The sequence below is a fragment of the Tarenaya hassleriana genome, unplaced genomic scaffold, assembly GCF_000463585.1.
Source record: "Tarenaya hassleriana unplaced genomic scaffold, ASM46358v1 Cleome47, whole genome shotgun sequence".
Classification (NCBI taxonomy): Eukaryota; Viridiplantae; Streptophyta; class Magnoliopsida; order Brassicales; family Cleomaceae; genus Tarenaya; species Tarenaya hassleriana.
Window position 1 is genome coordinate 62,934 of NW_010967396.1, and position 23,405 is coordinate 86,338.

General features: G+C 37.6%; 2 protein-coding genes across 2 annotated transcripts; both read right to left on the minus strand.

Annotated features, from left to right (window-relative positions):
- Positions 1 to 10,215: 10,215 nt before the first annotated feature.
- Positions 10,216 to 12,357, minus strand: LOC104825463 (4-substituted benzoates-glutamate ligase GH3.12-like). Its single transcript, XM_010557786.1, has 4 exons — positions 12,068 to 12,357; positions 11,825 to 11,926; positions 10,847 to 11,625; positions 10,216 to 10,763 (listed from the first exon to the last, which is right to left on the minus strand). The coding sequence occupies exons 1-4, from the start codon at positions 12,355 to 12,357 to the stop codon at positions 10,216 to 10,218; spliced, it is 1,719 nt and encodes a 572-aa protein (XP_010556088.1).
- An 8,056-nt stretch (positions 12,358 to 20,413) lies between these two features.
- On the minus strand, positions 20,414 to 22,363 carry LOC104825464. The gene is made up of 2 exons (XM_010557789.1): positions 21,851 to 22,363; positions 20,414 to 21,484 (listed from the first exon to the last, which is right to left on the minus strand). Exons 1-2 carry the CDS (start codon positions 22,244 to 22,246, stop codon positions 20,624 to 20,626), a joined length of 1,257 nt encoding a protein of 418 aa, XP_010556091.1. The 5' UTR covers positions 22,247 to 22,363; the 3' UTR covers positions 20,414 to 20,623.
- Between the last annotated feature and the right edge of the window lie 1,042 nt (positions 22,364 to 23,405).

Here is a 23,405-nt window from a genome sequence, read left to right on the forward strand (position 1 = left end):
AGGGAAAGAATTACGTGACTATCTAACCACCTATTTTATTTAATTTAATCTTAATTCCGTGACTTAGCTAAGGAAAAAATGGTCCAACTTAAAATAATTGACTCCAAGTTACAATATTTTTAAAGTGATTGCTATTGTGGGGACCTTTGGCAGTGGCTTCCAACTTCGAAATGACCACATATATAATAAGACGACTTGCATTAGCTTGCTTCATAAATTAATAAATTAGCAATTATATAATCAAAGGTATATATATGTGTATATGTATATGCATTATCAAATTACGCTAAAAAATGAATTGCTTACGGAATTTCAATTTTATGATAAATTATGGTTATATTATATTATTGTTATTGTTGTTATAATATTCGCTTTTGTACTAAAAAAAAAGGTGTTTCAAATTGAAATATTTTTATTTTCATAAAGAAAAAGAAGAAGTTGCATATGTAATTTCTTGGAAACTTTTGTGTTAAGAGGATGGGGATATATTTTTTCTATAATGCAATTTTAGTCAAATGGACACCACAAAATCATTAGGAAATTTTCAAGGTGGTAACAAGAAATTCCCTCGAAATTGTATTTGTATTAATTTTGATTTAAGTCACTGTCACATATCACTCGCAGTCTTGCACCTTACCGTCTTTCTTTGGTTAATCCAACAAAAAACCTCAAACTTATTAAAATATTTTATATAAAACTATAAACTTGCAATCTCCAACCCTGAATTTGATAAAAACTTCCATAAAAATTACAAACTTAGAATTTTCTTTTATATAAAATCTTTGATTTATTCGACCAAAAATTTTGTTAACGTGGCACCACGTATTGCTGACATGGCACTGATTGAGTTGCCACGTTAACGTCATCATTTTAAAAATTAAAATATTTGATAAAAAAATATATATACAAATATATTTATATATATAAATCTATATATATTTAAAATTTATATATTTGATTAAAATATTTGTATATTTAAAATTTTAAATTACAAACTTAAGATATATACAAATATATATATATATATATATATATATATATTTGACAAAACAATATATGTATGTATGTATATAGGTATATGTATATATATTTGTATATTTAAAATTTTAAATTACAAATTTAATATATATACAAATATATATGTATATGTATATATATTTGACCAAAAATTAGAAATTTATATTTTAATTTTTAAATGACAATGTGCAATGACGTGTCAATTTCGTCAGCGTTATATCAGAATACGTGGTGCCACGTTAGCAAAAGTTTTAGTCAAACAAGTCAAAGGATTTATACGGAAAAAATGGTAAATTTGTAATTTTTGTGAAAGATTTTATCAAATTCAGAGTTTTTTGTGAGAGATTGCAAGTTTAAGATTTTATATGATTAACAAGTTTGACGTTTTTTTTTAGGATTAACTTTTTATAAAAAAATATTTTTTTTTAATTATGTGTGTGTAACAGCTAATTCGAGCACGTTTTAAATTGAATATGACAAATCTTCACGGGTTTCTCCCCTCAAAATTGTATATTATTAGGTGAAGACACCATCCACGATTTATTTTTTTTATTAATCATTTTATTAATCATTTATTTTCTTTTTTCTTTCTTTTTTTTATCTATATGCATTATTCTTAATATCGTTACTGTTATTTATTTTCATATATCACCCACTAATGCACAAAATTTTATAACATTATTAAAAAATTTGATATAAATTTCTTTAATACAGAAAAAATTGATATACAATTATTATCAGTTTTTCATTAAAGATAAAATTTATTATATTATAACAAAATTTTATAACACTATCCTACATCACTTCTTGCTAGGAATGGGCGAACGGTCGGTTTCGGGTTAATCGATTACGGTTATTTCGGGTTTGGTTATTTCGGATTATGAAAACGCATAACCAAACGGTTAATTAAGTTTATTCGGTTCGGTTCGATTCGGTTCGGTTTTGTCTATTTAAAACTATAACCAAATTATAACCAAATAAAGATTTCGGTTCGGTTCGGTTCGGTTAAACAAAACATAATAATAAAAAAATCATCTCAATAAAAAAATCATCTCAACATAGTCTTTCATCATCGTGACAAAATAAAACGGCAAATTAAACAAAAATATTGTTGTGTCCGTATTGTCAATACAAAAGCAAATTCAAAAGGCTCCACGTCTAAATCTTCTCGTAATCGCATCTCCATTTTGCAAACCTTAAAAATAATAAAACAATAAGTAAGTAAGTATTAATAAATACAATGTAATATAAAATTATAATCGAGATAAAAAGAATTACCATGATTCGTCTTCATCTTCTTATACAGATAAATCACTTTGTCCCGATGTGTTTTGGAATTCTTTTGCAAACAAAAAAAATCTATATGTCATTAAATTAAAGCTTTACATTACATTTAACAAACAAAGTAAAAATAATGAGAAATACCTTCGACCAATACATACATAAAATCGTTCTCTGCGATCACATCACCAAAGTTACGATTTTCATCGGAACAAATAGGATATTGCAACCAATTTTGCATAAGGATCAATGACTCAACCATATCGGGAGTTAAACAACTCCGACATTGGTCTAGAATGCGACCTCCGGTACTAAATGTTGATTCAGATGAAATGATAGAAATCGGAAATGCCAATATATCTCTCGCCATTTCTGATAACATGACAAAATATCAAATTTCAGACCTAAATTGTTAGGTTTGATCACTTCAACTTTTTCCATCAAATAGATATCCAACTCATTCGGTGATTCCTCAATAACCCCTTTGTCCGCCATCATTTGACTGAATGAAGCAAACAGATCATCATCTTGTATGAAACCAATGTCAATATCAAAATCATTGGCACCCATTGACAATTCGCACGAATCTGTATTACCAACCATTCTATTTCTACTTCCACTCCCTTCTCCATGTAGTACTTTGTGGTTGTACCATTCATAATACGAGCCAAACAAACTACGCATCACTTCAGTGATGCCCCTCCTCATTTCACCACCTTTAATGCTATTTTTACCATAAAGCTTGTCAAAACAATGAGATATAAAACTCATCTTACTCCTTGGATCAAACACAGATGCAATAATCAATAACTTATTGATTTTTTCAGTTCCCTCCCAATACTTGTCATACTTATTCTTCATCTTCTTCGCCATCTTGCTCATTTCATGATCGGGATTGTTAACCAATGATGATAGAACCGATTCAACCTTTATGATCTCATTGTAACAACTACTAGAAGTCACCTTTGTAGAAGCTGAAAATGTCAAAGTCGATTCAGAAAATGTCTTCAAGAATCGTACAAATCGACGAGCATTTTACCAATCATATTCTGAAGGAGGACCAACTCTTTTCTTCCCGATCCTAAATTCATACTCATCACCAAAATAATCCTCATAAAGTTTGTCTTCTCTTTCCATACGCTTAAATGTTTCCTTGTACTTCAAAACAGCAGACAACATTAGAAAAGTCGAGTTCCAACGTGTCCCACAATCCAAAACTAAACTTTCTCTGCTAAAGTTACCACCCCCAACTCGACTTTTGAAAGCCTGCAACCTTGTATCGGATGATCTCAATATCTAACAGCGTTACGAATATTGCTCACACTATCACATATATATATGATAACCCCTCTTTAACAATCAGATTGAGAATATGTGCTCCACAACGCATATGCATGAACTCACCCTTCAATACAAGAGTATCTTTATCCCAAGCACCCAATCTAGTTTTTAAGAGCCTCATAGCACTGTCGTTTGCACTAACACTATCAACAGTGATAGCAAACACTTTCTCAATGCCTCAATCCATCAAACATTTCATAAACTCTCTAGCAATTGTCTCTCCTTTGTGATCTGAAATAGGCCTGAACCTAAGAATTTTTATATGCAAACACCACGTTCTGTCGATAAAGTGGGGGTGATAACCATGTAACTCATTGTTGTAATGGAAGTCCAAATATTCGTCGTGAAAGAAACTCTCTGCTTATTCTCACTCAATATGCTCTTCAAAGCAGCTTTTTCAATCAAGAAAAACTGATAAACATCTCTAGTTATCGTTCTTCTCGAAGGAATCACAAATGGCAGGAACATATAATATTACAGAACTTCTTAAATCCTCTACCTTCAACAATTGCAAGAGGCAATTCATCCGTTATAATCATCTCAAAGAGCCCTCTTTTACATGCCTCTTGGCTAAAGCCGACGGCAATAAGTTTTGAATCCCCTGTTTTAGACTCATCATTCTTTAAAGTTTTCTGAGCTCCACTTTCAAGATAACTCTTATACGCTTTGCAGGTATTCACAATGTGGCTTCTCAAACTACTTGTACCCGTTGCTGAAGACCCATTCAATATAACGCCACAGTAGTTACAAGAACATTCCGTGAGTTTAGTAAAATGAGTCCATACCTCCGATCTTGCCGGAACTACCCTTTTTGATTTAGGAGGTTCTTTTCTCTTATCTCCAACGGTTTCAGCTCCTGTTTCAGCTCCTGTTTCTGTAACCTCAAATAATTCCAAATTTGAACTAGCCATCTGTAAATACAAAAACAATATGAATGAGCCAAAGTATTTCAAATTCAATCATGTATATACTAATATAAATATACATACATTATTAAGGAATATCAAAATCAAATTCAAACTTGGACACGTGTGCAGAAAAACTCTTGCACCTTACTCAAAGTCTTTTTTTATTTTATTTTTTTATAACATTATTGATCTGATTACATCTACTCTAGATCCTAGATCAGCTTTTGTACGTGGATCATTTTGATATATAAATTACATCTCAATATTTTAAAGATAACTTTTTTTTATAGAAAAATATTTTTTAATTATGCGCGTGTCAATAATTTGAGCACGTTTTAAATTGAATATCACAGATTTTCACTGGTTCGGGGTTTTTTCCTCAAAATTTTATATTATTTTGGTGACGTTTAACAAGTATTATGTATAACTAATCCTCAATTTGCATAATATATTTTTTTGGTAGAAATTTAAAATGGTAACTATGTGAGCATGTTATGTGTAGACCTAACAAGACAGACTTGAATCAGATACTTTTTACCTGCCAAGATTCCGAAGAATTCGTTTGATTATAATTGTAAGCTTATTGTAATATTAATATCAAATTACAAAATGATCCTTTTATTTGGGCGTTATCATAGTTTTATTAGACCCAACTCACATGCTAATTAATATAACCACAAGAAGTGCATGTGACACGTAAACGAAATTCATATAATCATATATATATATAGTTACATGTGTATAAACGCTAGAGATATTATTACAAATATACCCTTAATATATCACTGTATTATACAACGTATATATATAGAGAAAACGATAGATTATATCTTACACTGTAATGGTAACTATTTGCTAAAGAATCTCGACATGACACTCTTCTCCATTATGTCCAAAACCTTGCAGATTTTATGTATCTCGGTGTCTTGTATTGACCAATTGAAGCACCTTGCGAGACGAAGAAATCCATGAGAGAATCGAACGTACTGTTTAGGACAACTCTTATCTCAAGAGCTCCGATTGATCTGTCCTTACTCCGACATCTCTTGTACACATCGTCAAGCGACTCCACTGCGAAACAACACTCCTCCAGTACTTTGGGATCGATCAGAGGGTTACCCTCTTTGCCTTTACTTACGAGTTCCCAGTAAAGAACATAGTGACCCGGAATAGTCGATGTTTGGGCGTAGCTGATGAAGTCTATAAGCATCAGACCCGAAGATTCCAGTAAAGGCTTCGTCTTATTCACCGCCTTGAAGAGATCTTCTTCGTTCGTTTTCTCCATATCGATGCTTAAAACTACATGTTCTCTTCGTACGAATTTGAATTAATTGCGGTGCGTTGTTGTGGAAACCGGTCACAAGAAGGATATCTCTGACTCGCATTCTGTATAAACCTATAGAGAATAACAATTGACAACGTTTTTAAGGTTGAATCGTGTGGCAAAAGAAAAGGGGAATGTTTAAATCTCTCACCGGAAAAATTCGTGACCATGGGTTCATAGTAGCAACCGAGATTCACGTCCTTAAGGTCAACGATCTTATCTTGCTTGCTCATGTCGCAAATCTAGGTGTATAAATTTGGTCAAGTAATAAAATCCTAGATCCAACAAATACCGCAAGTGTAGGTTCAGTTGTAGCAGTTAGGGTCGAACATAAGGACAAAAATAGATAAAAGAATTGAGTCCAAATCTAAGTCTGAATGTGAAAGAGAATAAGGTGAAAGTGAGAATGTGGTGAAACAAACGATAAAACGACTATAAACTATGAATGATGAACACTATAGGCTTCGGGATTGCTTCACATGCAAGGATCTTTCAAAAGATACAAACTTAGTGGTTTATCTATCTAGTTCAGGGAATTCAATCTCTAAAATAGAGAACAACTCTTCCAAGTATAATCTCACTATCCAAGTTTAATCCTACCAATCTCCCGATTCGATAGTCTAAAACTCTGGATGCATGAACGAACGCTATCATGATTCCTAGACAAATACCCATCTCCTGATGTGATACATGTTCTATTTATTGAATTATTTTCACGTTATAATCTCATATGTCTATGTGAATTAAAACCCTAAGTTCATTCAATCAAGCGACCAACAAGATCAAACGCATTGAGAACAATTCAATAAACTCAATAGAATAAACAAATCCACAAAGTCTAGAATTAAAAACCAAAGTTCTTTACATAGCAAATCCCTAACTTACAGCTATGGAACTACTCGCTAAACATCGAGACGTCAGGGTTCATATCAATAATACAAAACATCGTAAAATAGAAGAAAAGAAGAATGCTTAGTCGATTTCTCGACTTCGTAATCTTCGTCTTCTACTCCGATCTCTTGCCTCTTGATAATCTCACTCTTTTGTGTGCTCTAGGGTGTTTTTCTGTCAAAAGTATGAATGTTTTCCACCTTGGGGGCTAACCCTAATTATCTCCTCTTTCTTTTGGGAAAATTTGGAAAATTTCGGATTTGAAGTGACCCGATCGTGTCTACACAAGTGACACGATCGTGTCACATCGCAGTTTTGACGGGCTTCACGAATTTGCTCATAACTTCCTGCTCCGACATCGGATTTTAGTGATCTTGGATGTCTATACGTAGATATCGAAGAGAACTTTCCAATAATGTAGAGAATGAATGATTTGGACTTGTACAGTAAAAGTTATTGGACTTGCAAGATCTGATGTTTTCTGAGCTTCACGTTTTCCCTGGAGGCACTCCAAATGTTCCCGTTTCGTCTGTGATGTTCCGTAACCCATGTTTTCCACTCCTTTTGCTCTTTTTATGCGTGAAAACCTGTTTAAACACCAAAGAACACAACCATGCATTATCGAAGCCAAATGTGCTCTAGAATGCCTACAAATATGTAAAACCGAGTGAAATACGCAGGCATCTTATATCAAAACATCACTCGAAATACGTGTTATCAAACACCCCCATACTTAAACCTTTGCTCTTCCTCGAGCAAATTCTCCGTGAAAAATGGTTTGAAAAAGGAGGGCGAGACAATGACATAACTCAAAATGATAATCGAGAGCGAAACCTCTATCCGACCTAGATCACCGTGAACAATGATCAAGTTTGTCTAGTATGATCTCCCTCTCTAAAGGATAATCTTTCCTAGCCATGAGATCTATACCACTATCTAGAACCAATCCAAGAACTTCAATCATCTACCAAACATGTTTCTCGAACCTATTACACCATTCTACCTAATCGTATATAGTCTACGCTTTCGACATTCATTCTTTTTCTCTTTCTCTCCTCTTTTTGTTTCTCATCTAGCTAGACTTTCTCTCTTTTTTTCTTTTGATAGCATCTCGGGTTCCTAGGACGTTGAAGTTGAAGGGTTCCTAATCAATTTTGTTTTCGATTTTGTTTATTGGATAACCCGACCCACAACTTAGACCCAAACCATCAAATCGATGCACTCATGTCCTCGAACGATTTTCATTGACGAGATAATGACATCGGAGTGTCGAGATGCTCACTATCTTTTTCTGCACATGAAGAAATAAAAATGCATTTGATAACAAACTTTACCGATTTCAACAAACATGGGAAAGGTTCTTATAGAAACTTTTCTACTTGGCTAGAAAACATCGGTCCCACGGGTTCCAACCAACGATTTCTACCCCACAAGCCATTCTAGACAATCATAACGGTCAAGAAATCAATTCAACAAAATTTAACCACGTTCAACGGATCACAATGTTTTCAGGACGTTTCTACTCTCTCATGACATAGATCATCATATCAATGCTCTAAACGGTTTTATGCACGTGATCTTATATGTCCTAAACACTATATGAGAATGCACAATCCTAACAACAAAATATATGATCTTAATGCATCATATATGCACATGCAACTAAAAAGTGAAAATAAAAGGGAAAAATGCATGCAACACTACTCTATATGGATATGGTTTGGCGTTAGACGAATCCTCCCCCAAACTTGAACTGGACACCGTCCTCAGTGTCAATTCTCGTCTAGTAGAGGTAACCAAAAATATGAGTCAAAAGAGAAGCAAATCAAAAATGGAAAAGAATACTTAGCTCGCGATGTTCGTTCACTCGCACTTAAGTCTGTCTACGTCTATCGCATAGCTAGCTTCCTTGCCTCCTCAATAGCTCCTCATTAGAACTCAACCTGATGATAAGAGACACAAACCAATATCCGATGCAAAAAGAAAGAGAAAGAAAAGAAAAACTAACCTACAAACTCGGGTTGCCTCCCGGGAGCGCTTGTTTAAGGTCGTTAGCTTGATCGAACCTTCTCAACTACCATACGGGTCTAAGAGGCGAAGATTATCGATCTTTCGCCAACCTGGATCATGAATATAGGAGCATAATGGTCTGATAAGGTAGTCACCTGTTTAACTGAGTGAGAGGGGTCGTGAATGCTCATGTGAGTTGAAAACGAGTCATGTGGCTGATTAAGGTCCTGACACACGATCGTGTGGAAATGGGAGACCCGATCGGGTGAGTCATCTGTAACTTTGAACTCCGGATCAATGATGGGACACGATCGTGTTGCGCAGTAGACACGATCGGGTCAACTTGGTGTATCTTTCGTTTCTGGATCAAGGATGAGACGATCGTGTGGCGAGGATGACACGGTCGGGTCAACTGCGTGTACCGCTCAATTCTGGTTAAGGGATAAGACATGATCGTGTAGCGGAGATGACACGACCGGGTCAACTGCGTATGCTGGATCAACAAAGTTGTTTCCGTGCTTCAGAGTCTTTTCTGCCGAAGGCCCAAGAACGTCGATGAAACATGCAGATCCTGTTGATGATGGTTGTTTGAGATTTTTGTCCAAGGCGAACTCCACCGTCTCATTCCGATCTTCATGGTCAGTTTACCTGCTCTAACATGGATAACGACATCTGCAATGTTAAGGAATGACGACCAAGAATAATAGGTACCTTAGAGTCTTTGTCCATGTCGAGGACAACGAAGTCAACCGGGATATAGAAGTTCCCAACTTTCAATGACACATCCTCAACTATCCCAGCAGGGTATTTAACGGAACGATCGGCAAGTTGAAGAGTCATTCTAGTGGGTTTTAGCTCACCCACGTTCAGCTTCTTGAAGATCGATAATGGAAGAAGACTGACGTCGACCCCTAAATCACAAAGTGCACGATCGATGGAAACATTACCCAATTTACAAGGGATTGAGAAGCTACCTGGATCGGACCGCTTAAACGGAAGCTCGTGTTGGATCAAAGCACTGCATTCGGCAGTAAGAGCAACGGTTTTTTTCTCAACGAATCTCTTCTTGGTCAGGATGTCCTTCAGATACTTCGTATACGAGGGAATCTGCAAAATAGCATCGGTGAATGACATAGTTACCTCGAGTTTTTTCAGCATCTCAACGAACTTCGCGAATTGACTATCTTCGTTTTGTTTTCTTAGACGAGATAGAAATGGGATCGGTGGTGGCCTAGGAAGAGGAGGTATCTAAGCCGGTTTTACATATTTGTAGGCTATATATATATATAGTTACATGTGTATAAACGCTAGAAATATGATTACAAATATACCCTTAATATATCACTGTATTATACAACGTATATATATAGAGAAAGCGATAGAATACATAAAAAAAAATCTTGGTTATATCTTACACTGTAATGGTAACTATTTGAATGGTAACTATTTGCTAAAGAATCTCGACGTGACACTCTTCTCCATTATGTCCAAAGCCTTTGCAGATTTTAGACATCTCGACATCTTGTACTGGCCAATGGAAGCACCTTGCGAGATGAAGAAATCCATGAGAGAATCGAATGCGCCGTTTTGGACAACTCTTATCTCAAGAACTCCGATTGATCTGTCCTTACTCCGACATCTCTTGTACACATCGTCAAGCGACTCCTCCACTGCGAAACAACACTCCTCCAGTACTTTGGGATTGATCGGAGGGTTACCCTCTTTGCCTTTACCCACGAGTTCCCAGTAAAGAACATAGTGACCCGAAATAGTCGATGTTTGGGCGTAGCTGGTGAAGTCTATAAGCATTAGACCCGAAGATTCGAGTAAAGGCTTCGTCTTATTCATCGCCTTGAAGAGATTTTCTTCGTTCGTTTTCTCCATATCGATGCTTAAAACTACATTTTCTCTTCTTACAAATTTGAATTGAGGTGCGTTGTTGTGGAAACCGGTCACAAGAAGGATATCTCCGACTCGCGTTCTGTATAAACCTATAGAGAATAACAATGAATGAACAACATTTTGAAGATTGAATCGTGTGGCAAAAGAAAAGGGGAATGTGTAAATCTCTCACCGGAAAAATTCGTGACCACGGGTTCATAGTAGCACCCGAGTTTCACGTCCTTAAGGTCGACGATCTTATCTTCCTTGCTGTCCACGGGGATAAACTCGAAGTATGACATGTTGGGCATGAATGTGTAAGATACGTCTCGAGGTTTGCAGAGAGGATCGAGGTTTATCCCGAACGTAGTTTCCGAAGAACCGTAAATCGTTGAGATAAGAGGCAGGTCATTGCCGTAGAATTGTAGTGCTGGAATATACTGAGCCATTGAACCTGTAACAACGGTTTCGATGTATTTGGTTTTTGGCCAGAGTCTAGTGATTATACCTTCCCATGACTTTTGGTTGCACTCTTGCTCTATCGTATCCGCCAATTCAGGACGAGGGCCGTCGAGGATACGGTAGATGGAATTCTTGCAGTCTAGGTCAGTGATCCAGTCGCTGACATGACCTGATCGGATGCCCGAACACAATTCCATCCAGAAATCTTCGAGAAACTTGATTGCTCTGACCAGAACTGAAGCAAAGATGGAGCCAACCCTCACGACATGGTTTCTTTGGACGAGCCCACAAAGCAAATGACAGTATAGACTCTGCCTGTTGTCCGGACACAAGATGACTTCGTCAGGACTTGTGTAAGAATAGTACCAATTCGACGGCCGGTTCTTGAAGTAATCGCTCTTGAAGTAGCTGCTGGTCGCTGCCCTAGCTGGCAAACCAGAAGGAGTGACGAGTTCTGGCTTAGTGAATAAAAACATCATCCCTTTTCCATGCTCCACACCATCAACATGCCTATAAATCAGCCAATAGCTATTGTCAAATATGTTTATATATATATATATATCAGAGTCTTTTCTGCCGAAGGCCCAAGAACGTCGATGAAACATGCAGATCCTGTTGATGATGGTTGTTTGAGATTTTTGTCCAAGGCGAACTCCACCGTCTCATTCCGATCTTCATGGTCAGTTTAAAAAATTTAATTAATACTGACTTGCTTATAACGAGCATACGCAGATCGTATATGAACGTCAAGTTGTCCAAGTACTTGTTATTACACGGCATCATCTTTTGTGCTCCTCCTGAAGTCCCGGAACTACAAGCAACAGTGCAAACTTCTTGTTCAGATAGAGACATCGAACTAAGACTCGGAACATAAAAGAACAAAGACTATCGGTGGATAAGTTACGATGGTAACTTGGTTTGCAAGTAACCAAGATTGGTAATTTCCTGATACCTTAGCAAGAAACCTGTAATGGGTCGGTTTGAAATGATCTCAGAGGGCTCTCCATTGGCGACACGGTCGATATAAGGCCGGACGTCCTCGTAGTTCACCACCGGAACGTTCTCCTTGAACAGATCCTTATCGGTTCGACCCTTGAGGAAACCTCGAAGGTACTCAGTGTTCACATTACAATTGAGGATGTCTTGTAATACGTTGTCTTGTGTTTGCTTCACATTCTTCGTTAAATCTTCAAGAGCCTTGGTGCCGGCTTCTTTGTCGCCGAGATCAAAGCTTGAACTCATGTTCGATTACAGTCTCTAAAATTAAAATCGAAGATTATTGAGGGAATCTTGCTTATTTATGTGGCAAGAAAATGACTAGAGATTCGGCGAAAGCAAGAGGAAAAGGCAGAGAACTTTTCGAGAAACTCTACGTTAAATGTTTTTTGCAATTTGCATGTTTTCTCTTAGAAATTTAAAATATAATGTGAATCACAGAGAATTTTTTTTGTAACAACCAAACTCTACATCGAATATGCTCTTTGAACCCCGTCATATACGTACATGTGGAACGAAAGTCTATACAATTATTATATCTTGCATATGCAAAAGCCATGTATACATTTGGGTCACAAATATTATACGACATAGATTTTGGAAGCAGCAAATAAATTATTATACAATTTATATGCAATTAGATTTTAAGATTTCAGCTACAAATTAACATCTCTAAAAACTACAAAGACTTGCCTCTTTCATTATAATAATCTTGGAAAATGAATTAACCGTATGTATATTGGTTGTATGACAAACAACACATAAAAATAGTGCAGCTTTATACCAAAAAAAATAGTGCAGCTAAAAAAATAACACTAGAAAATAAATTTATCTTGAAAATTACGTTTAGTTAGTAAATCCTGCTAAGGTTACATTACATTAATTATAGAGAAAATGACATTTCCCAATTGTTTAAAATGTGATTTTTTCCTACACGAACTTTTAATTTGACAAAAAACTACATCATATTATCAAATGTGCCAAATTCATACACGAACTACCCAATTTAACTGCAATTTCCTACACAATCCGAATTGAGTGTTAAATGTATGTTAACTAATGACGTGACACACCACGTGGCGTCTGACATGGCACGCCACATGAAAAATTTTGCCATGTCAGCATGCCACGTCAGATTTTTAAAAAAAAAATCCGAAAAAATCGAAAAAAATTTAAAAAATATAGATATACTCCTATATAAAAATATATATACTCCTATTTAAAAAATATATATATACTCCTACACATATATTCATATCTATATACAAATACAAATATAAATATAAATACTCCTATATAAAATATATATATACAAATTAAAACATATATACACATATATACTAACATCTATATAAATATATATATACATATACATACAAACAAATATATTTATATATATACACATACACATATATAAATACATATATACATATATATATACATGTATATATACATATGCATATATATACATACATACAAAATAAAAAATACATATATATTCATATCCACATACAAATACAAATATAAACATAAATACTCCTATGTATATATATGTCTATATATATCAAATAAAAAATATACACATATATACATGCATTTATACCAATATATATACATACATACAAGTATATTTATATATATACAAATACATATATATAAATACATGTATAAGTGTGTATGCGGCTCAATCATGATTCATTGTATTGCAATCGTATATATACAGACAATGGGAACCCTAGTATAGCAGAGGAAGAAAAACATGGAAGGTGATAAAGATGGAAAGAATATACAGGGTTCCTTATATACATATGTTTCCTTATACGCCCCCTCAAGACGGAGCACTGTCAGTGAGACCGATCTTGACACACAGCTCGGTGAATGATGCTCTTGGCAATGGCTTAGTGAGAATATCAGCTAACTGATCCTTGGCGCTGACATGTGTGACACGGAGAATGCCCTTGTCGATCTGGTCACGAACAAACAGATAATCTAGAGCAAGATGCTTCATGCGTGAGTGGAATACCGGGTTTGCACTCAGGTAGGTTGCGCCTAGATTATCGCAGAAGATAACAGGGGGTTGGTGGACAGGCACGGCGAGCTCAGACAGAAGATTGCGCAGCCACTGAAGTTCTGCAGATGTGTTTGCAACCGAGCGGTATTCGGCTTCCGTGGATGATCTGGAAATGGTACGTTGCTTCTTTGAAGACCAAGATACAGGGTGGCTTCCGAGATAAACAATATATGCGCCCGTCGATTTGAAGTCAGACTTATCACCAGCCCAATCAGCGTCACTGTAGGCATGGAGAAAGATAGGATTCTGCGTTTTCAGAAAAATACCTGTGTCTCGAGTCCCCACTAAATACCGCAGAAGTCGTTTGATAGCCATCCAGTGTTGATCAGTGGGTTTGTGCATAAACTGCGACAATTTATTGACTGCAAAAGAGACATCCGGGCGCGTGAGAGAGAGGTATTGTAGACAGCCCAATACCTGTCGGAACTCGGTTGCATCAGATAGAGGGGTGCCAGAATCAATGGTGAGCTTGCAGCCAGACGCCATGGGTGTAGAGACCGGATTTGCTTCGTCCATATCAGTCCGATGAAGGAGATCAGTAATATATTTTCTCTGTGAGAGAAACAGGCCAGCAGAGGTCCGAATTGCTTCCACACCGAGAAAAAACGACAATGGACCAAGATCTTTAAGCGAGAAACGTCCAGCAAGGGAAGATACAAACGCAGAGATGCTGCTGGAACAGGGGCCTGTGACAATGAGATCGTCTACATAGATCAGAATAATGAGCTGTGTCGCGCCTTGTTGCCGAGTGAAGAGAGAGGCATCAGCTTTCGAGTTGGTGAATCCACACGCAAGTAAGTGAGTCCGAAGGGCTGAATACCAAGCACGAGGTGCTTGTTTCAAGCCGTAAATCGCCTTGTGAAGGCGGCAGACATGCTGAGGTTTCGATTTATCAATAAATCCGGGTGGTTGGACCATGTATACATGCTCGGAGAGGTTCCCTTGAAGGAAAGCATTATTGACGTCCAATTGTCGGATTGGCCAATTATTGGAGACAGCCAAGCTGAGGACAAGTCTGATCGTTGCCGGTTTGACAACGGGACTGAAAGTTTCGTGGTAATCGATACCGGGACGTTGGTGAAACCCCTTCGCCACAAGGCGAGCCTTGTAGCGGTCAATGGTTCCATCCGGATTGTGCTTGACGCGAAATACCCAGCGGCAACCGACAAGATTGTTGGCAGTGTCGGGGGAGACAAGTTCCCAGGTCTGATTTCGAATAAGGGCATCATATTCAGCTTGCATGGCTTCTCTCCAACAGTCTTGCTTCAGAGCTTGAGCGGTGGATTTAGGTAACTTGGCTTCTTCCTGTACTGAACAAAGATGAGCAAACCGTGGGTTAGGTTTTGAGATATTAGCCTTACTTCGTGTGACCATCGAGTGTTGATTGGGCGGGGCAGGATTTGGATCTGTGGAAGCTTCGGTGCCAACTGGAGCTGGTGGCGAACATACAGCGGCGGGAATCTGATCTGAGACAGTTTCCGAGGAGGAAGCAGAGCCCGTGTGGTCACCAACAGAGGAAGCGATCGTTCTATCCGCAATGTGGTCCGGTGAAGAGGCTGAGCACGGTGGCACAACCAGAGGCGGGTTTACTCGTGGCACAAGTGTGGGAATAAGAGGACGAACAGAAGACTCGACAGGGGGTTGAGACGAATGATCAGGAGGAGGTGTGTTTAGGAGGCTGGACTCGGAACCGAAGGGGAACACAGATTCATGAAAGACAACGTGCCTAGACACATAAACTCGAGAATTTGATGGCTCTAAACAAAGATACCCACTTTGAGAGGGAGAGTAACCTATGAAAATGCAGGGACTAGACCGGGGATCGAGTTTATGGTGCGAGTACGGACGAAGCCACGGGTAGCACAAACACCCAAAGGTTTTAAGTTTGGCATAGTTTGGTGGTGTTTGAAACAGAGATTCAAAAGGAGAGGACATGTTCAAAACTGGAGTGGGCATGCGATTAATGAGATAAACGGAGGTTGTGAGAGCATAGGGCCAATACGTGATGGGCATTGACGCATGCATGAGAAGTGATAAGCCGGTTTCGACAATATGTCGATGACGGCGTTCGGCAATACCATTATGCTCGGGTGTGTGCGGAGGAGTGGTGTAATGGGAGATTCCATGTTGAGCAAGAAAAGAGGCTAAGGCAACAAACTCACCCCCGTTATCGGTATACAAGGTGATGATTTTGGTTTGAAATTTATTTTCGACTAAGGCCTTAAACTTGGTGAATGTGTCACGAACATGGGATTTGTGAGTGAGAGGATATAGCCAAGAATAGCGAGTGTAATGATCAACAAATAAAACATAATACTTGAATCCATCAACCGAAAGAACAGGAGAAGTCCAAACATCTGAATAAAGGAGTTCAAGTGGTCGGGAAGAAGATAGTGTGGAAGTCGAAAAAGGTAGTTTATGGCTTTTATTCGTAGAACAAGACTGACAATGGGAAGACATGGAATCCCGAGATAATGGTAAAGCAAAACGAGACACTACATGCTTAAGAATAGATAGAGACGGATGACCAAGCCGAGAGTGCCATTCGGACAAGGTCGTTTTGAGACTTGAAAAAGCTAAAATTGAGGGAGAGTGTGACGAAGAGGAAGAGGAAGGCCACTCATAAACGCCGTCTTTAGTTCTTCCTGTCAATAGAAGCGCCCCCGTGCTTAGATCCTTCACCTGAAACATGTCGGGAAAGAATTCGACCGAAACCTTGTTAGTTTTGCAAAGTTTTTGTACCGAAACCAGATTCTTGCGTATAGACGGAACGCATAAAACATCATCCAATGAAAGGGAGCGGTTTGGCAGAGAGAGAGCTAAAGAACCCTTATGTGTAATTGTCAAACCTGTACCATCACCGATGATCACGTCGTCGGGGCCATGGTAGGGGTTGTGCAACGCTAGCGCATTAAGATCCGAGGTAATATGATGCGAAGCTCCACTGTCAAGAAGCCAAGGTGTGCTGTCATACTGAGAATATGCAGCAGTGTAAGCTGAAGAATTCCAATTTTGAGGTGGACGAGACTGTGGTGCAGAGTGACGGTCACTAAGCTTGGGCGCAGAGATGAGTTTAAACTCGGGACAATATTTGGCGCTATGGCCTTGAGTACCGCAGGCTTGACAGCGTCCCCTGTAGTTTCCGGAATTCCCTGAAGCAGGGGAATGAGGGCGCCAGTGCTGAGAGGATGGTCGATAGGAGTGACCCGAACGACGAGGGCGAGTCCCAGCATTATTTGCTGTCACTGGGAAGGGAGATGGCTGAGGTATTTTTGCTGCCAGAATTTTTGCTTCATGATTTAGAAGCTTTTCGTGAAGTTCTTCAATGGTGATGGCTGTGTCTCTTGCATAGACCAGATCAACAACAGGTTTAAACTCTTCAGCCAGGCCATCGAGAATAGCATCCAAGACATCCTCATGATCCATAGGCTTGTCTAACAGAGCAAGCTCTTCGGTTTTCGATGTAATAAATCTGATATAGTCATCAATACTCTGCGTACCCTTGGAGCATCGTTTGATTTGGTCTCGGAGCTGGAGGATGTGGCCTCGAGAGGCCTTTCCGTAAGTGTTGGCCAGGGTGCGCCAGGCATCACGAGCAGATTTCGATCTGGCAATCAATGGCTGTAGATTCACAGATAAGGCTCCCAGGAGTGAGCTGAAAATAAGCCTGTCCTGTTGTTTCCATGGCTGAAAATCAGGATTGGGATTGACAACTCCATCAGTGGTAACCGTTGCAGCCGGAACTTCAGAATTGTCGGAGATAAAAGGCATCGAGGTTGTGACCCTCGAGCAAGGCACGAACTTGAACACTCCATGTGAAATAGTTGGTAGCCGTGAGTTTCGTGACACTTGACATGTTGCACGTGAGGAGAGTTTTCTGCGGATCCTGGGTATTGAAGACGGCAGCTGCTTCCGGTGTCTGAGCAGGCGTGGTGTCGGCGGAGGTCGACATGGCAGAGCAGACAAAGGATCGAGGTGTTTACCTTCTGTGCTCTGATACCATATAAGTGTGTATGCGGCTCAATCATGATTCATTGTATTGCAATCGTATATATACAGACAATGGGAACCCTAGTATAGCAGAGGAAGACAAACATGGAAGGTGATAAAGATGGAAAGAATATACAGGGTTCCTTATATACATATGTTTCCTTATAACATGTATATATGTATGTATGTATATATATACATATACATACATACATACATACATATATATACATAATAAAAAATATATATGTATATATGTAGGAGTATATATGTTTATATTTGTATTTGTATATAGATATGAATATATATGTATATGTATGTGTATTTTTTTGCTTTTTATTTTTATTTTATTTTTATTTTATTTCAATTTTTTTTGGATTTTTTTTAATCTGTTTTTTTGCAATTTTTTGGATTTTTTTTGTATTTTTTTTAAATCTGACGTGGGAAAATTTTCCATGTGGCGTGCCACGTCAGACACCATGTTGCATGCCACGTCATCAGTTAACGGACATTTAACGCCGTTTTCAGATTGTGTAGGAAATTGCAGTTAAATTGGATAGTTCGTGTATCAATTTGGTACATTTGATAATTTGGTGTAGTTTTTTGTCAAATTAAAAATTCGGGTAGAAAAAAATCACATTTTAAACAGTTTGTGTAGGAAAATATCATTTTCTCTTAATTATATATATTCCATGTTGCACCAAAATAGCAAATAAACTTTGGAATATTTTTATCTTCATTACAGAAAAGACGAAGTTCTATTTGAAATTTCCTAGCCAAGATATATTAGCTAAATCTGCTTGCCCTAATTAAGAATGATGAGTTAATTAAAATCGAAGATATTTGGAGCTTTGCATGGCAAATACTAAGAAACTCCATGGAACACGAATTTTTATGTTATTATTATTATTATTGATCTCCTTGGAAAGCCATGTCACACGAATATTAATATACACAGATATTTACATATCACACCAAATTACCATAATCACAATTTACATATCACACTAACCACTTGATAAAATCACTATAAATAACTTTATAACCAATATGACTACCATATGATCATATCTGAGAAATATATGTGAAAAAATAGTTTTAACAAAATGAGGGTATTTTCATAAACCCCATGTAAAACTGGTAGAAAAAAATCACATTTTAAACAGTTTGTGTAGGAAAATATCATTTTCTCTTAATTATATATATTCCATGTTGCACCAAAATAGCAAATAAACTTTGGAATATTTTTATCTTCATTACAGAAAAGACGAAGTTCTATTTGAAATTTCCTAGCCAAGATATATTAGCTAAATCTGCTTGCCCTAATTAAGAATGATGAGTTAATTAAAATCGAAGATATTTGGAGCTTTGCATGGCAAATACTAAGAAACTCCATGGAACACGAATTTTTATGTTATTATTATTATTATTGATCTCCTTGGAAAGCCATGTCACACGAATATTAATATACACAGATATTTACATATCACACCAAATTACCATAATCACAATTTACATATCACACTAACCACTTGATAAAATCACTATAAATAACTTTATAACCAATATGACTACCATATGATCATATCTGAGAAATATATGTGAAAAAATAGTTTTAACAAAATGAGGGTATTTTCATAAACCCCATGTAAAACTCATGTTATTATAAAATAAGGAAAATCTCATTAAAATTTCAGAATTTTAAAAAATGAATGAAAAAAGTTTCTAAACTTTTTATTTACAAATTTATAAAGTATATCATTATAGTTAAAGAATTAGTTTTCAACCATTTTTACAAGTTTAAATTTTCTAATAGAATTTACTCTAATATATATCCCTAGCTATAACATACGCATTAAATAAAATATTAATTTTCTATAACAAAATGTCCATTTGCGACTCTCTCTCTCTCTCTCTCTATGGGTCTGTACAGAATGAGACTGGGAGATATACTTTTGGTGAATGCGCCTCAGTTTAGGTTTGTGAGGAGAGACCAAGTGCTCTGAAGCATCCATGCGCAGAAAACCAATGTAGATGATCTCTTCAGTGCGATTTCTCGGAAGATTAACAAAAGGCGGCATTTCCCTGAGATCGATCCGAGGTTGTTGTCCGATGGTAGAGAGACATGGAGCTCTGGAGATAAAGGTGGTGAAGATGGGGACGTTCGATCCTCTAATGGATCGTTTCATCTCGGGACGAGCTTCGATTTCTCAATACAAGGCGCCGAGATCCATAAATTCATGTCGAGGAAATAATCTTCTGAAGATTCTTTGGTGAGAAATGCCCTTCTGAGCCATCTTTCAGACATTGATGGATTCCTACTGTAATGAAAACTTGCATACCAGCAACTGTAATAATGTGCAAAAGAAAAACATTACATGGGGAGTGACTGTTTGATTTAAACAGACTGGATCGACTTCTGAAATTCTGTGTAGCGATCAAGCATCCGTCTCAATCCGAACTTTTCCTGGCACGATATTGACGAACTTGCCTTGTCCTCTCCGTTTCACCCGTTCCACGGTCCTCGTCTTCCGTTTCATCGAGTCCACCATCTACTGCTTCCTCTCCGACCGCAATTCCCATTGTTGGCATACCCTGATCTTCGGTTTCTTGCATATTTTCCTCCCTAACGTCATTCCGCTTTCTCCTCGGAATAAAGGTGACCTTCTTCATATCATCACCTGAACGAGACTCCGACAATTCCGGTTCTGAAGATTTCCCCCCTTCATCGAACTTGGGCGTGTCCATGTACTCTTCCGTTGTGGACTTCTCATTTTCATTGCCGGATGAATCAAAGCTGTAACATGTATACCTCGAAGGGTTCATTAAGTAATCCGGAATCTGATTGCGGGTTTCACCCAGATGGGATACACCTTCTGATTCAGAGTTATCTACAGAACACGGACTCGTAGAGATGTCTTCAGTCGTCTCTGTAGTTTCTTCAACACCACTTCCCGAGCCAAGATCAAATCTGACTCGTTTGCTTGACCTTGTTTCTGAACTAGTATCCTTCCTTTTGAGTATAGGTTTAGGTGCAGTAACTTCTTCGGGTGATTCTCCGTGACTTTCTCCCATTCCCGAGCCATGCTTATGAGAAGAGCTGAATTTTTTAGCCTCGGCTTCGTCTTCCTTCAACCTAAGTTTTGCAGCGACGTGGTTAGCACGAGGGTCCCTGGTAATCTTATCAGACGATTTAGCAAGTCTATCCCGAGACCCGAGAGAAGATCCCTGATCGGTAAGATCCTTCATATACAGGCGTTCCTCAGTATTCTCTCTGCCTAAAGCCATTTTGTCATAATCATCTTCTTCTTCCTACACCAAGAACCAAAATTTCAACCCATTTGAAGAAATTTTCAGGGAAAGGATAAGAACACACGAGATATAATCAGAAACTGAAGCCATGAAAGACAGTTCAACAGAAGGCATGCCCCCTTATCCAAAACAAAGAACCCTCGGATTTAACATCATCCTATGCATTGAAACCACACTGTCGGTTTTTCTAAGAACTGCGAAGATATCCCAGAATTGTATTCGATGCAAATAGGAAGAACATTATCTAAAACTAGTCAATTGTAGTTTTACCCAAAAGATGAAGGAACAAAACAATCATCAACAAACATTAACAAAGAGTTGGAATGAAACGGAAAAGGCGAGAATTTGAAGACAGAATCGAATTACCTCGTTATCGAGAGTACGGTCTAAGCCAATGGAGGATCTGATACTCCATTCATCTCCAAATTCATCGTCTTCCCCTCGCACCGGGCCATCGCCATGACCATCATTTGCATCTGCATCATCCTCGAACTGCTTCCGAACATTCTTCGAGCTCCTCTGCTGCTTCAACAGCTCATCGAACGACGACGCACATGGAGTTTCGCCCCTATCGTACGAAGCGCTTTGATCCCTCGTCCACTCCCGCTTCTCCACGTCTCCGTCGGGTAGAGACCACATCGCCGCCGCCGAAGGAGACCCGGAAGAGGACGACGACGACGGAGAGCGAGAGAAGGCGAGAGATCCGAAGATTTTCTCAACTCGAGACTGGAAATCGTCGGGGGAGGATCCCGAGGAAGCCATCGGAGACGATCGGAGAAATCTTTTTCCCGATTAGATTTCTATGGGAAAAAACTGAGATTTTATTTTCTCCCGATGTGTTTATAAAGACACCCAAGAGCCAAAGGCGAAGATCGAAAGGGCGCACCGCCTCAGTTCACTCGTGGCGGTTTTTCACTTATTTAAGTAAATAAATAAATAATAATGTTTTTAATTTCTATTATTGGGCTGGGCTTCATCAAAGCTTTCATATTGGCCCATTATCGGCCCATTATAACATTTCCCTATATGTCAGCTGTTTTGTCCTAATAAACAAATTAAGAAACTTGATCACATCCCCCTAGCATATGTGCCTTACTAGAAGTTTTTTTTTTTCTTTTGATAAATTGTGTCAGCATACATCTTTTTCTTTTTTTTTTTGAAATGGTAGGATTTGTATATTGACCGACGAATATATCAATATATATATATGCTTATATACATGGTTCTTTCCAACCTATAAAATCGCAACTTTGGTATTGGAATTTTTTTTTATAATCTCTATATTCATCGGTTTTTTGTTCAACTATATCTTGGATTACTTGTGTTTTGCTTCTTACCTTTCGGTTATTGATACAAGTTAGGTCGCTAACTATAAGACTCGGATCAGACCGACCCAACTCGACCGATCCATTTAACATCATAATTTTGCATTGTATTCTTTTTTCACATTCGTTTTTTAATTGCGTTTATATTCCGAAACCCTATTTAAACCCGATTCGGAAGGTTAATTTTTTTTTGGACCTATAAATTCAAACCCGAATCCAATTATTTTTTGGACGGGTTCGGATCGAATTTTAAACTAAAATCGACATCAATCTTTTCAAAACAAAAAAGAAAATAAAGTAAGAGAAAATATAAAATCATACTGAGTTCTATATGATGCGAAAACATATCAATCTTTCGAATATTTTTAACGTCTAATTAAAATATTAAATTGGTAGAGGTCAGTTCAGTGTATTTCGCGTCTCTATACAATCCGACAAAAAAACAATAATATAATAATCACGGACTTTACATAACACGGTACCCCACGTAAGAAAAACGTAATATTGAGAGAATAAAAAACATGTACTGGTGTACTCTTTTTATTTTTTATTTTTAACTCACATAACACGATTTACCATTTTACTGTCCGATAAAT

Bases quoted from the DNA above. Each gene is read 5' to 3' on its own strand.
- LOC104825463 (XM_010557786.1), bottom strand. From the start codon at position 12,357: ATGAGTTCAAGCTTTGATCTCGGCGACAAAGAAGCCGGCACCAAGGCT. The intron at 11,927-12,067 runs GTATCAGGAAAT...TGTTGCTTGTAG, and splicing joins ATTACAGGTTTCTTGCTAAG to TTCCGGGACTTCAGGAGGAG. The intron at 11,626-11,824 runs GTCAGTATTAAT...GCTGATTTATAG, and splicing joins CGTATGCTCGTTATAAGCAA to GCATGTTGATGGTGTGGAGC.
- LOC104825464 (XM_010557789.1), bottom strand. From the start codon at position 22,246: ATGGCTTCCTCGGGATCCTCCCCCGACGATTTCCAGTCTCGAGTTGAG. The intron at 21,485-21,850 runs GTAATTCGATTC...TTCTTGGTGTAG, and splicing joins ACCGTACTCTCGATAACGAG to GAAGAAGAAGATGATTATGA.